This window comes from Gasterosteus aculeatus, chromosome 4, assembly GCF_964276395.1.
Source record: "Gasterosteus aculeatus chromosome 4, fGasAcu3.hap1.1, whole genome shotgun sequence".
NCBI classification, from domain to species: domain Eukaryota; kingdom Metazoa; phylum Chordata; class Actinopteri; order Perciformes; family Gasterosteidae; genus Gasterosteus; species Gasterosteus aculeatus.
Window position 1 is genome coordinate 20,613,849 of NC_135691.1, and position 15,148 is coordinate 20,628,996.

Genomic DNA, 15,148 nt, shown 5'->3' on the forward strand with positions numbered 1-15,148 from the left:
CAAAAGGCTCTCCCCAGAAAGTTTGTTTGTCCCCGCTGGGCTACTGTAGCAACATGGCGAATCAGTGGAGAGGAGCTGCTGATACGTAGATAACAAGATAACATTCTATGGTAATAAAGGTGGTTCATCTATTTATTTATTTAATTTGCAGGGACAATGCACGCTAACATGTGTACTGTAAGTGAGCTAGAGTTAGCCAGAAAGGCTCATTTCCATCTGCTGTTCTCGGCCAGATGTTTTTAAGGCACTGATAAAATCATGGTTGTTAATATTATATTCAATTTCCTTCAATAAACCCCATAAATCATACACACTGTTGCTTTAATAGAAATACAAAGAGAAAAATATAATATGTAGCGATTCTATTGTATTAGCGGTGTTTGTGAAAAATCACAATAGTGAATATACTTTCAATTGTTTTTATTGGATAAACATAATTGGCATATTTTCAAATATACCAGGATTATAAACTACTACTAAAACTGCTTAATGAATGAGCGGCTTGAACTGCAATGTTCAAATGTTTTATCCTCATCAAACTGATGTTTCAGAGTTCTTCACTCAAAAGTGAATGCATTCTTTCATACACACTGTCAAGCTAATAGTGACCATAGTGATGTAATGGCATTAAATGTATGCATAGTTAAGTGGAGGGATTCCAGGGCTGGTCTTTTAAGTCCATTTGCATCTCTGTCCTTTTCTCAGTTGTTGTCCTTGGGCTTTTATGTACACAATTCCACCTCAGATGGTTACTAATAAGTGGTGAAAAACGTCCATCCTTTTCCACTCCTTCATGTATCCACTTCCTCCGCTCCTCCTCCCTGTATCCTGCTTCCTCTTCGCTTAGTCGGAGGTTAACATGTAGGACCATCCACAGCTATCAGCTTCACTCCTAGAACACAGAGAGGAATGAGGCCATGAAACACACCCAGGCTCTGACAGCTCTGGGTTTGTCCTTCTGTGTAGATGTGAGGGACTTCAGACACTTATTGGGACGTTTACACATTACACTGTGGACTATAACACCATACGGCATCAACCAGTGACATGGAAATGACAGAAGTATGTCATGCAATGAACATATGGCTTTGTACATTATCCATGCTGTATGAATGGACTGTTCATTCTGACACGGTTATTCTCATGCTTGAATTCTACAGGGAACAGAAATACACAGCAATCCAGTGGTTTTTAACACTGTACCACAGCACACCAATGTGCTCAGATGGATTGCCAGAAAACATCGTAAAAAACGTCCCCAAAAATATGATTTAGTTGCTGCATTGATTTGCAATTGCTGAGTGTCTGAGTATAGTGGCTGGCTAAGTAATTAAATAGGGGGAGTGGGCATTCATTTAAGACTGAAATGCTGCGCGGGAGAGGTTGCGGCGACAAGACCAATGGCGATTGAGAAAGGTTCTCAAAGGGAAGAGGCAGACTCTGAACTGTGATCTGGAGAGAAGTCTCCCCCAAATGGAAAGCCAAGTATGAGTGGTGGTAAAAAGAAAAACAGTGACAACAGAACAAAGGTTATCTTTGGTTTGGAATACTTTCACAGACTCCGTTATGCTTGCTGTGTGGGGAGAAGTCAGCCAACGCTGCTGTGGTCCCAAACAATGTCAAAGGTAACTCCAAAACCAAAATTGACCATTGGGGTTCCCCATGTACACATTCTGGGAAACAGGTAATGTTTATGAGGAAAATCACAAAGAGCTCTAAAAAGCTCAAAAGCCTCACCCAGAGGCAGAGAAATAAGTAGTACCTGTCTGCAGAGCCATGTGAACCAGAGGCTTCCGGCTGACCCGTTAACCAAGTAGCTAAAGTCCCTCTCAGACAACACAATTTCCGGTTGTGCAGGTATCAAAGCATTTAATGTTAAAGATGCTCAAAAGGTTGAAATACACTGCAGTCTGTTAACACTGTTATGCAGACGATACTCGACTGTATCTGTCGATTAAACCAGAAGAGATCGACCAGCTTGTTAGATTTCAAGAATGTCTTGGAGACATCAAAACTTGGATGACCGGCAACTTCCTGATGCTGAATTCAGAAAAAACAGAGGTTATCTCGATAGGCCCAGAGCGCCTTCGAAGTCAGCTGTCAAGTGATACAGTTTTTATGGATGGAATTGCTCTGGTATTCAGCAGCACCGTCAAGAATCTTGGAGTTCTCTTCGACCAGGATATGACCTTCAACTCTCATATAAAGAAGACTTTATGGACTGCCTTTTTTCATCTACGTAATATATCAAAAATCAGGAACTTCCTGTATCAAAGTGATGCAGAAAAATTAGGTTGCGTTTGCTACTTCTAGACTGGATTACTGTAATTATTTGTTATCAGGCTGCTCTTGCAAATCTCTTAAGCCTCTCCAGTTGATTCAGAATACTGCAGCACGTGTATTAACAAGAACTAAGAAAAGGGATCATATTAATCCCTTTTAAATCAAGAATATATTTTAAGGTACTTCTCCTCACCTACAAGGCACTTGCTGGTGAGGCACCGTCTTATCTTAAAGAGCTTGTAACACCTTATTGCCCTACAAGGCAGCTGCGCTCCATAGATGCTGGGTTACTTGTGGTTCCTATGGTTTTAAAAAGTAGGCTGGGGGCCAGAGCCTTTAGTCATCCAGCTCCTCTTTTGTGGAACCAGGTTCCACTTTCAGTCCAGGGGGCAGATTCAGTCAGCTCTTTTAAGATAAAGCTTAAAACTGTCCTCTTTGATTTTGCTTATAGTTAGGGCTGGCTCAGCTTAGCCCGGACCAGCCCTTAGTTAAGCTGCTATAGGCTTAGGACACACCGAGCTCCTCTCTCACGCTCTCTTTCTACAATAATCCACGTTTTATTAATGCACATGACAAATTCAGCTTCCTTCCGTGAGTTTTTCTGTGCTTTCTCCCTTAGCAGGTCTCGGTAGATTGTAGTTTCTTCTGGATCCTGGTCCTGACACCTGCCGTGGCCCTGCTGACACCTGCTGCTGCCATCATCATTATTATTTTAAATATTAACCATATTACTGTCATCATAAACCAACATCACCCTTTCATAAAGTCTTAGTCCCTGCAGGGGTCCTGTCATGCGCCTGACTTGCTACTCACAATAATTTGAACCATTTCTGTCATAGGAATTAAATGTATAATACATCTTTTACATTGTTCATTCTGTACACATGACATCCATTGTAGTCTGTCCATCCCGGGAGTGGGATCCCTCCTCCGACGTTCTCCCTAAGGTTTCTTTCATTTTTTCATTTTTTGAGTTTTTCCTGTGCCGATGTGTGGGTTTCGGGACAGAGGATGTCGCATGTGTTCAGACTGTAAAAAGCCCTCTGAGGCAAAAATTTTATTTGCGATTTTTGGCTATACATAAATAAAATGAATTGAATTGAATTGCAGCCATCACTCAAATGAGGATACATTGTAGATTGACTGATCTCGTTTCCAGCCCCCATACCACTTAAAGCTCTTTAACACGCCATTATTATCTCACTGATGACAGGAGCTACCATATAGAGGGACACCTGTCCATCAGTGAGTAGCATTCACACCCTGTAGTGACAGCTACAGGAGCTGTGCTCTCCACTGAGCCACAGTCGCCCCTGTAACAAACTTATGAGAGAGGAAACGTATCAAACTACTACTATAGTACTATACACAGGAGTCCAATATTCACAAACAATCAAAAGATTTTTCTATCCATACGTTTATCCATGACATCGACAGAAGAATTCAGACCGGTTTCAGACTGAGCAAACTGAGCCTCGACAACAGCATTCTACCTGTGCTGAATTCTACTGGTTGGACATGAATAGGAGAAACATGCATCGGTCTCATAACTGACTATGTTCATCAGTAAAAACAAGCCAGGATGTGGAGGAAACTGACGTAGACTTAAAAGATAGAGTGAAGAGAACAAGAAATACACTGTAGCACTACATGTTCCAAAGAGCACAATGGCACTGTTCATTCTAGTCATAGGAGAGACCAGGTGATGCGTAGTGGGGGCGGCATCAGCAGGGACTCAGGGACTAAGAAGGGTTGAGGTCCAGAGAACTCGTAAGCTCAGACTGGACCGAAGGTTGACCTTCCAACAGGACAACGACCTTGAGCACAGAGAAAATACCATGCAAGAGTGACTCTGAATTTCGGAAGATTCCATTTTGTTTGATCAGGTTCACGTCAGTGTTCTGGCTCTGGAGAGCTGAGGACGGCTCTCTGCGTCGTTTGGTTTTGGTTTGCCAGTATGGTATATTGTACTGTAGACTGAAGGAAATGTAACTCAGTTATAGCATCAGGCTGCACCATAAGTAAAGTTTCTTCAAAATCCGCTGAATATAGATTGATCTACATTTTTACATGCTGTTATGCTGTTTCATAAAAAAGAATTGCGAGATGTACGAAGGAAAGTAAGTATCACAATGCAAATGTTTCTTGTAGTTAAGGTCTGTGGGCTCAGTAAATGTTTGTTGTCAAATTAGTGTGCAAATTATGTACTGTCTGAAAACAAGCTAATGGTTTCAAATATATTTTGAATGATAGGAAGAAAGACACTAAAACTTGAAGTTAGAGCAAGATAAGAACATGACACCGAAACATCTAGACCCCATGCAGACGGACTCTAGTTTGCCTGAACCCGGTGAACCCCGTCTCCGGATGGCCCTATCGTGCAGACGAACGCACTGTATCCGCACTCCCTCGAATCGGGGGTCCAAAGTGAGTAAACTCGAAATCCGATTGCTGTTGGTGTTCGTCTGCACGCTATCTGCATACCTAATCGGATTGCCCCACGTGATGCAATCCAACCCAGTCGTCTTCTTCTTCTTCTTCTGTGGAGTTTTCGTTTGTATACGGCGCGCATGTCTTATACGCATGCTCCTGTCTTCTCCTTCCGTTTTCTTCAGTTGTCTGTAGCACCTTAAAGCGCCATCAACAGGCGTGGGGGATGTACTACAGCGGAGTCAATCGGATTCACTGGGTTCATGTGCAAGCAATTTAAAAAGTGGATAGGTGTGAAAAATGAACCCGGGTTGAGGCAAACTAGAGTCCGTCTGCATAGGGTCTTACTCAACTCTCGCCTATGAATTTATTGGGCCTGTTAGCAGGAGGGGTTACTACATTGCTGGAGCTGTTTATCACGGCTAACGAAACTGTTTGTCATCATACGTATCTATGTACTTCTTTCTTGACTTAAACTACAATGTGAGTAGTAGAAACTGTAGAAAAATAGGAACCACCGGTTTATGGTGGGGCAAAAAAAAATAGTTTTTTTCCCTGCTAACTGCACAGACTTAGTGTCTCTGAAGAATGTTTTTTTAAAAGTGTCCCCCCAACCCCCTTCAAAGCCCCCCCACACACACATATGCATGGACCCCTCCCCCCCTCCCCCCTTTCTGTCTTTCCACCAGCTGCTGATGTCTGACAGGCTGATGATGACTGTGTTTTTTCCCCTCCTTGTTTCAAAGTATGTTGGAGCAGATGGTCTGGAGAGGCAGCGTGGGGGAATGTGTTGGAGAGACTGCTGGGGAATGTGCCAAGTGTGCGTGTGCGTGTGTGTGTGTGTGTGTGTGCACGTTTGTGTGGTTTCAGTTCGCGTGCCTTCTCGCTGCCCTCTGCCCTTCATGGCGCCAGCTCCACTTCCCTTCCACTCTAAACATCTGGTGTCTGGAACTTTGAGAACACACACACACAAACACACATACACACACAATGTAGGCATGCACAAGTAGCGAAACAGCCAGCAAGCAGTGAAAAAGCCCTCAGCTAGTTGACATCTAAAATAGCAACATGATGTAAAGGCTGAGCACTGACTGTCTCATTATTGAACATTTTCAATCCAAGCTTTCTCACTTTATAATGTATCCATTTATGTATCCATAACCACGAAGGAATCACATTCATCCATCCATTTGTGTAGCAAAAATAAACTCTTCAGGTATTTTGTGCAACGTTTGGTATGAAAGTCATAGAAAAAACTTTTCTTTCTGAAAAACATAGCATCTTGCCACAGATTAGGTCTGGGCTTTGACTGGGCCATTTTAAACCATGCTTTGATCTAAACCAGGGTTGTCAAACTCATTTTAGGTAAGGGGCCACATACTGCCAATTTTGATGGGGGGTAGGGACATCATTTTTCAAGCAAAATGTTTGTCTTTCTGTAATTCTCACAATAGCCATAGCCATCTGGCGGGCCGAACTGGACCCCCGGATCCTTTGACACCCATGATCCAAACCATTCCATTGTATCTCTGGCTGTATGTTTAGAGTCATTGTCCTGCTGGAAGATGAACCTCCACCCCAGTCTTAAGGTTGATGGGCAGTGTTGGGCTTCTGCCACACATAGCGTTTTGCATTGAGGGCCACAAAGTGTCATTTTGGTCTCATCTGACCAGGGCACATTCTTCCACATGTTTGCTTGAGGCAAACAGGAACTAAACAGTGGCCAGATTTGTGGAGTACACGGCTAATAGTTGTCCTGTTCCTGGATCTTTGAAGCTCCTCCAGAGTTACCATGGGTTGCTTCTCTGATTTATTTTCTCCTTGTCTGGCTTGTCTGTTTGGGTGGACGGCGTTCTCTTGGTAGGTTCGCGGTTGTGTTATATTCACTGTTTTAAAGACGGATTTTATGGTGCTACATGTTGTCAAAAGTATGGGATATTTTTTTTAGAAGCTAATCCTGCTTCATACTTAGCTACAACTTTATCTCTGAGCTGTGGCGAGCTCCTTGGTCTCCATTATGCTCTTTGTTCAATAATGCTCTTTAACAAACTCTGAGGCCTTCACAGAACATTCCCCCAACTTCCAGATGATGGACTACATCATGTTAGGGTTAGGGTTGTGACATTTGTGATGCACTATTGATCTCAAGGGTTCCTGTCATCCTTTTTATATTTTCCGTCTTCTCACACTTCTGACATTGTTGTGCTCACAATATGTTCAGGACACATTTATTGCCATAATATGTCAGACATACCAGGAATTTGACTTGGCGTCGGTGCGTAACAGCAGACAGTACGACAATGGACGACAAGACAACAGTGCACGAGGAATTAATTAAAATATAATGTCATGGGTTAGTAGTATAAGGCTATGGGTTACTTTAACAAATAAAGGAAAGAAAGTTAAAGTTAAAAATATTTAGAAATTAAAAAGTGGGGGACCGGGCTCTGTTGATGAGCCCGACTGCCGACGGGATGAAACTGTTTGTGTGGCGGGAGGTCTTAGTCCTGATGGACCTCAACCTCCTGCCAGATGGAAGGGGCACACACAATTTTTGTCCGGGGTGAGAGGGGTCGGCTACGATCTTTTTAGCTCGCTTCAGAGACCTGGAAGCGAACAAGTCCTGCAGGGACGGCAGATTGCAGCCGATCACCCTCTCTGCAGAGCGGATGACACGCTGCAGCCTGCCCTTGTCCTTGGCTGTGGCTGCAGCGTACCAGACGGTGATGGTACGCGGAGGAGTACCGGATGGACTCGATGGCCGTGTAAAAGTGCACCATCATCGTCTTTGGCAGGTTGAATTTCTTCAGCTGCCTCAAGAAGAAATGTTTGAGATGTGTTTTATTGCTTATAGGCGTGGTGATTTTATTATGACATCTGTGATGAAGCAAGAAGTGTGAAACAGGAAAGTAGGACGTTTCAGTGCTGTAAACTGCAGAGGGAGTAATCACAGCCATGTGGCATTCCTAGGCTGGAATGAAATTGTCGAAAAATTACCTCCTAACGTCTATTCCTAACCACCATTCCTTGACCTAGAAAACATCACGGGGTCAAAGAAAGATGGTTAGGAGAATTCATGAGGGGTTAGGAAAAGACAGCCGCGGATTTTAAGAAATGCAACAGGGGACGCTTGTTAATGACGTCAGTCTATACCGGCCAAACTACAATTTCTCCGAAGACGGAATACAATGAAGCGCATCTTAGATGTCTTCGTCCATGAGTTGTTACAGTGCTGAGTCATGTAGTCAATATAAACAACCAGGTTCAAAGTATTACTTTATTAACAAGGTTGCAATATAAATAAGTTATGCTAACCGTTACTTACATGATCTGCTGTCCTCGGTTTTGTGAACGACGGAATTATCCCAGTGCTATGCTAAAGGAGTTAAGTAGGGAAGCATTGAAGCTTTTTTTTTTAGCATTAGAGAAATCAAACAGTTCTTACCATCGCAGACACTATTTCCGGGTCATTTCACTCAAATTAGGAACCTTTCTAAGCCAATTTGACAATTAAAATGGCTGTAAGTGATTATGTCCTTCATGTGTTTGGTGATTAAGAATGAGTTTTGTTAGGATTTTGATGTAAACGTGAACATTGGCTGGTTATGATATTCATATTTCAGTTGATTCAAATGTTTTGTATAATCTAGATGCACCGTGATTCAGTTCTCAAGATGATTCAATTTGTATGCAGAAATTAAAAAGAGCAAGCACGGTTGCATTCCTGGCTCTTGAATAGGATTTTTGCTGGCTGTTTACCTATGTTAACAAAGTAAAACACATAGATAGAACAGTAAAGACACTACAAATTCCTAAAATTAAATAATGTGAGTTAGAGGGGACATGCCATACTCAATTCCAGGTTAATATTTGAATGTTAGTTCAACATATCTACGTCCTTCAATATATAAAAAAAAACTGTCACAATATTCTGTACCTCTGAAATGCTTAGTTTTCATCAGAACTGCGTTGCTAGGCAACAACTTCGGCCCATGTTTCCTTACTGATTAACAAGGACACATTCAGAATGTTTTAATCTGAAAAGTGGTCTATACTTCTGAATACACACTGTGTTTCTCCATCGATGCTTTCACAATATCTAACGATATATAAAACTTGTTTTATTATTATATTTTGAAATATCCCTTTTTACAATATTGGCCCTTTATAATCAGCGTTTACTATAATGGTTGAAATGCTACATTAGGTACACTATACGTTTACACAGGGGTAATACCTGTTTACAGTTCCACCGACAGCAGCTTAACAGCTAATAAAAGTATGGCAAAGTAAAAATGATTAGAAAAGAAATAATCAGTCAAAACAGTATTTGTGAGAAAGTGTTCCCGGTGCAGTGGTGAGTAAGTAAGTGACTCTGTGTGTGTTAAGTGTGTACCACAATTTAGAGCCGGAGCCTCAAACTGAAATATGATCAAAGATCATTATAAATCCAGGTTGTATTGGTCTGTGTCCGTGCAGTCTCACCTTCCTCTTCTTGCTCCTGCCCTCGGCCTGCAGGGTCCTTGTGCACTGCTCCACACACTGAGAGAAGTTCAGGCTGTTGTGGTCGGGGCTGTAATCCAGCTCAGCCAATTGAGCTAGAGACAGGATGTAGTTGCAGGCTATACGTAATATTGCCAACTTGGATAGTTTCTGCCCATAAGAGTAACATGGCACCTGGAGAATGGAGAAAAGATGATTTTTTATCATTCTGCACACCACAAATATGTCGGATGTGGACATTATTGCAGTGTGACTATGAGCAAGGCAATAAGCAGATGACGTATATCAGAAGACTTTTATTAAAGGTTACGTGCTATAATAAACACCCGAGGGCATGCAGCAGGGGCGGATGAACCATCTTTTACCCAGGAGACCACAAACGTCCTTTTTGAGCAATTTTGACAGCCCTAGTGTTAGGGCTGTCAAAATTGCTCAAAAAGGACGTTCAAATATTCGCTTTAAAAAAAGACATATGTTCGAATATCTGGTTGTGCATTAGGCACTTCAATAACAGGGCAAATTTATAAGTTATTATTATTTGTAAGAAAGCCTGCTATGTGTGCTTGCTAATAATTGATGCTGGTTACATTGACCATGATCTTTGCTGCCAAGTTGTTTTGACTGCAGACTGGCCAGACATTACCTTCACCTCTACTGACAGTGGTTTTCAAACAGAAAACCGTGTTCCTGTCCGGACCATCTAACTCCAACTGCTTGCTGCTCGTTCAATAGGAGTTTACTCCCACTCTACTCCATTTCATTTCCATTTTGACTGGTAGTATTTGGTATTTTATTGTTTGCAATGTATATTCTGGTCGTGGTTTCTTATATCTTAAGTGGAATTTAGTATAATATTTATATTGTGTAGACTATATATTTGCTGTTCCTGTGTTATTTTGTAATGCCTTTTTTCTAAGTGGTTATGAAATAAAGTTAGTGAGTTAACTCAAAGCCCCTGCCTGTGCTTGGATTTGCTCTGCTCCTGCTCTACACTATATTCTTGCACTCTGATTTTGTTGCTGACACGGACTTCCCCTTTCTCCTCACGACGTCCACATAGCTGGGTACGAGAAGAGTTATAAGGAATAGAATTATACCACGTGAAATCAATGAGTCTTGCGCTGAAATTGAAAGACCCGCCCCTTGAATAAAGATATAAAGAAGCTCCATAGCTGGAGTTTATCACACATCCGCCAACGCCACCAAACTAAATAGCTGTTTCCAGGATATTTTAAAACCATTTTTTTAAACTTTCCTAAATTTTGTGGTGGATTTCCTATTTGTACCGTTCATGTGCAACTCTCAACCAAGTTGAGGAAGAAGCAAGACGGCTCACTCACCTTTCCCCCCATGCTCAAATGGGCACGAGTACCTGAGTAGCTCAGTGTGATCAGTCTTGTGTTTACATAATTTAGAGGAATAAATTCAGTTTTTATCCAAATGAAGGAACCAAGGTCACCCATTGCCACAGCAGGCCTCCTTGAAGTTTCTATCAGTTTCAGGTGTCAGCGGAGTCTTACGGCATGGAGGCAAAAGATTGATGATGCTTTGTACTCTTATGAGCAAGACTACAGCAGTAAACTGGCGAAGCCTTACTTTCTGAATCTGATCAGACAGTCTCTTGTACAGCTGCTTTGCATGTGGTCATCTTGATGTTGGTCTGATATAAGAACATCATGGCCTGTTTGAATCAGAAACTACGCAAATCTGTATTCACTTCAGTTACGGACTGATTGATATTTACTGAAAGCCAAAGCAATGTGTGTGATGCTGTTGGATGTTGATGATGTGCAGTAGGCTTGAATATGTGTGTGTGTGTGGGTGTGTGAGAGTTGTGTTATCAGTATCGAGTATAAAGGCTGGCGCATGCTTCTGCGTCTGCGTCGATGCACTTGTTTTAATTCATGGTTCTAAAAGGCTTGCGTGTGTTGCAGAGCAATTCACGGCCAGAACAACAGGCGGAGTAACGTGTTTTGTTGAAGACGACCTAGAGAGTCACGTCTTTGTGTGTGGAAGTTGTTGGTTTGTTTATTTATTTATCATAGACTTTATTGCCCCGTGCATCGACACGGCTGCTTTTCATCGCCGACACATTTGTCCCGTATTTTCCTCCACAACTTTGTTCCCCTCGACCGGCAAACCGACGTTTGCAGCGATCCTCCTCCATGAATCAGAGGCCATCCGCGCGTCCAATGACGGCTTGTATACGTGGTCATATTTACGAATTTTTTCCGCCAAAAGTTCTTCAATCTGATCCGTTCTCTCGTAAACATTCTTCGTTTTAGTAATGCTGGTATTGTGCTATGAAAACAGAAATGTGAGACTCCGTAAAGGACGTAGTTAGCAGACCAATCGCAGCCTTGCGGGCTGCAGGAGGCTTGCGTCGCTTTTGACGCTAGTCTAGAAAAATGGGTCAACGCACACAAGCACGCAAGGAGGTGTGAAAAGGCACGCAAGGGACACGCAAGGGGCTCTTGCGTCTGCGTGTCCTTGCGTCTCTCTGAAAAAGAAGCATAAACTCGGCTTAAGGCTGACCTGCTTCCTCAGGGCCTCAAACGCAGCACTGATGGTGTGGACTCGTGTTCTCTCGCGGGCGTTGGCTAGAAGCCTCCTGGTCTGCTGGATTGCTTTTACCTCTGGAAGACGGCCATGTCCATCAGCGCTCCCCCCAGCCAGCATCCCTGGAGACTCCTGAGAGCAGAAGGACATTTGTTTTTCTGTTTCAATGAATAAACAACAGAGCAACAGAATTTTACTGAACGTGTCCTCTGGAACAGAGCTTGTAACCTACAAGTCCCTCGGAGGGTTTTTCCCACAGGACAGCAAGGTTATCTTACATTTAATACTCCATAGTGAATATATTCCTTAACGTGAACAGCAGCAGTAGGTTTGGCTGACCCGAGCCCATGGGAAAACCCTACCAGACCTAGAAGGCAGCGTTTAATCATTCTAGCCAAACCCTGATTAACACCATAATCAACCTCAGGATCATGTGCACCTCACTAAAGCAAATGATTGATTTAAATACATTTTTATACATTTTGTAATAAATGTGTTACCCCACTGGGTTTTACTTTGAGAAAATAAGATTTGGGCACTCCGAAGAAGAGTTGAGCTAGATGTTTTGAAGGGAGTTTATAGAGGAACCAAGAAAACAAGACAGCTTGAAGCAGTGTAAGGACTGTTCAACAATGCTGTGCTACATGTGTCATAAGTCACCACAATGAGACAATCAGTACATGAAAGCATCATTTACTCATAGGCCTGTACTGATAGCCAACATACGTTGCCATGTGCAGTCTTTCTATTACAGAACGGCACTTAAATATTGAGGATGGGGAAATCCGTACCACAGGAAGTCAAACTCAAAAACGTCATCGAGCACCAAACAAATATCCCCTTGAAAAGTAGTTATTAATAATTGCTGAGCATTGCCCATCCCAAATAATCACAACACATCCGACAAATACTCACATTCACCTTGGGTGACTGGTCCTGGAGATCCATATACTCGTGGCACACGGGGGGCTGGGAGACTCTCGGGACCGGCAGAGCTGAAGTCTGATGCTCCAGGGAGAAGGCCTGGTGGTTGGGTGAATGACTGTGGCTGATGCTGGAGGATGTCGACGGTGGGAAGGTGGAGCGGAGGCCCAGTTTGATTCTATTGGACAGAGGCTGGGAGATAGCGGTGGGCCAGTGGGAGATCTCAGAGTTGGAGAACGAAGAAGTGGGTAACTGGGAGAGTTTGGGAGTGATGGCAGGCACGTTAATGCCAATTCTCATGTCTATGGCAGCACTTTGAGCTGGAGCCATGTTATTCTCTGGTAGTCTGGATAGAACCCCTGTTGTACTGGCCATCCCCTCATGTGACATCATCAGCTGTCTCTGTAGAGGAGCCAACCTGTTGACATTACACGCCTCTGTCTGGTTGTCGTCTTCTGAGTTCATATCAGACATATTCTCTGCATAGGTTGTCATGCTCTCAGGTTCAGGCCCACTGTAGAGCCTCTTAGGCTCCCGAGACTTCCTCTTGAACTTCTTATTAGTTCCAGGCACAGAGATCAGTGCTGGGTCTTTGTCAATGGATCTACTCCAGGTGTTACTCAGCAGATGAGGATTCTTCATTTTCCAACAATGAGTTTATGTTACAAGCTATTGAGGTGAAGTTTTTAAAAACAAATCTAATTGCAACTATACAAAATGCAAGTGAAACTGAACTGTGTGTCTCGAACACAAAGCTTTCAAAAGTGAAGTTTTACTGTCATTTTTTCTAAATGTCCAGCTGCATGCATTAACTTCGATACTGTAAAAAAGTGAAAGGGGACCTTTGGTCCAAGTCTATGTGAAAGTTTCCAGCTCATAATGTACCCATACCCAAACCAGTATGAGTTTTCAACAAAAAAAAAAACTCCCTGATGAACGTTCAGCTGCCAACAGTGTAACACAAGCTGTTGAACTGCACTGACAGAAGCTGCACAGCCGTGTGTGTTACTCCAGCTTCACCAGCAGAGTTCCTGTGGCTCCACGCAGTCTGCATAGCAGCATCCTGAATAATCCACATTAGTACACAAAGCTGTGTAACATCTGCTACTCAGTGGCCCCTCTGCATGGAGACTCGCTGTGAAGGGCTCTTTCTGTGCCTGGAGCTGGGTTACAGTGGGGCTGTCTGAGCGTGGCTCCAGTCAGTCTGCATAGCAGCCCTGTGAATAACCCACACGGACACACCGCGTAGCTGCTGGACACAATAATAGGAATATTCTTTATGAGCACTTTAAAACGTAGTTATGTCATATTGGCCACATCTATAGCAGGGTTGTGAGGTACATAATTCACAACTTGTCGTGAGCTGTCCAGGAGTGTCAACATATGAAACCAAACAGAAAAAGTGACTCCACTCTCACAGCAATAGTTTGTTAAGTGCACCGAACCAGACCGTGTCGCAGCGGCAACTCCTCCGAGAGGGTCTGGTCCCCTACATGCTGCCGCAGCACCGAGACATCCCGGGGCGGAGAGCCCACTTCGACATGGCAGACGGATCCGGTCGCTCCTACTTATCCAGCTATTAAGTCCAACGAGCGGTTTGTTGTGAGCCGGTAGCTCGGGCCCGGTCCTCTTGATGCTTCTTCGCGCGTGTAGCCCGTCGCTGGAGGAACAACGGTTACCAAACTGGTCTGCTGGTGTCTGTCTCTGAGAGAGAGAGAGAGAGAGAGAGAGAGAGAGAGAGAGAGAGAGAGAGAGAGAGAGAGAGAGAGAGAGAGAGAGAGAGAGTTTTGTACATTCATTGCAAATACTATTCACCACTACCAAGCAGCACCCCCTGGTGGAGTTAAGCAAGGGCTTAGTTTGAATTTTCCAAATTGAAAACGTATACCAATGGCTCATGAGCATGAAGCAACTTGTACCGAATTCATAAAAATAAAAAATAAAAAAAGAGAAGCCATCTTCAAGGTAGGAAAGAGGCTCTCTGATGTTGAACTTGCTTTGGCAAGGAAAAGCTGTCTTTGTTTGGTAGAAATTCCAGCAAACATCGTAGTATGATTCAATCCAATCAATATATGTACATTTGTATATATTTATATATACATACATATATATATACATACATATACATATATTTACACATATACATACATATATACTTATACATATATACATGCATATATACACACACACATATACATACATACATATATACACATATACATATATACACACTGTGGTGGCGGGCGTGGTTTGGCTCAGCTGCAGGGGGGACGGAGAAGGGAGTGGTTCGGGGAACGGTGCCGGGGGAGGCATAATCTGCTTCAGGTGGGATTAATCAGTGTATGTGTTCTGCCTTTAAATAGGAGAGATCTGGCGACAGCGAGAGAGAGTCTGGCGAAGGAGCTGGAGCCGGACGCGTGCTGTGTGCAGACTGTTGCTCAAACCAATT

The 15,148-nt window shown here is 43.1% G+C and overlaps 1 protein-coding gene across 4 annotated transcripts; it reads right to left on the reverse strand.

Annotated features, from left to right (window-relative positions):
* Positions 1 to 405: 405 nt before the first annotated feature.
* On the reverse strand, positions 406 to 14,518 carry atoh8 (atonal bHLH transcription factor 8). 4 transcript variants are annotated; one of them, XR_013467367.1, is made up of 5 exons: positions 12,697 to 14,424; positions 11,752 to 11,907; positions 9,199 to 9,390; positions 5,593 to 5,664; positions 406 to 892 (listed from the first exon to the last, which is right to left on the reverse strand). XR_013467367.1 is itself a non-coding variant. In XM_078100973.1 (4 exons), the coding sequence occupies exons 1-4, from the start codon at positions 13,339 to 13,341 to the stop codon at positions 887 to 889; spliced, it is 999 nt and encodes a 332-aa protein (XP_077957099.1). In that variant the 5' UTR covers positions 13,342 to 14,518; the 3' UTR covers positions 406 to 886. The 4 variants fall into 4 exon arrangements, 2 of the variants coding, with proteins under 2 accessions (XP_077957099.1, XP_040030593.1); XR_013467366.1 differs by having other exon boundaries at positions 12,691 to 14,424; XM_078100973.1 differs by lacking the exon at positions 5,593 to 5,664 and having other exon boundaries at positions 12,697 to 14,518.
* Positions 14,519 to 15,148: the final 630 nt, after the last annotated feature.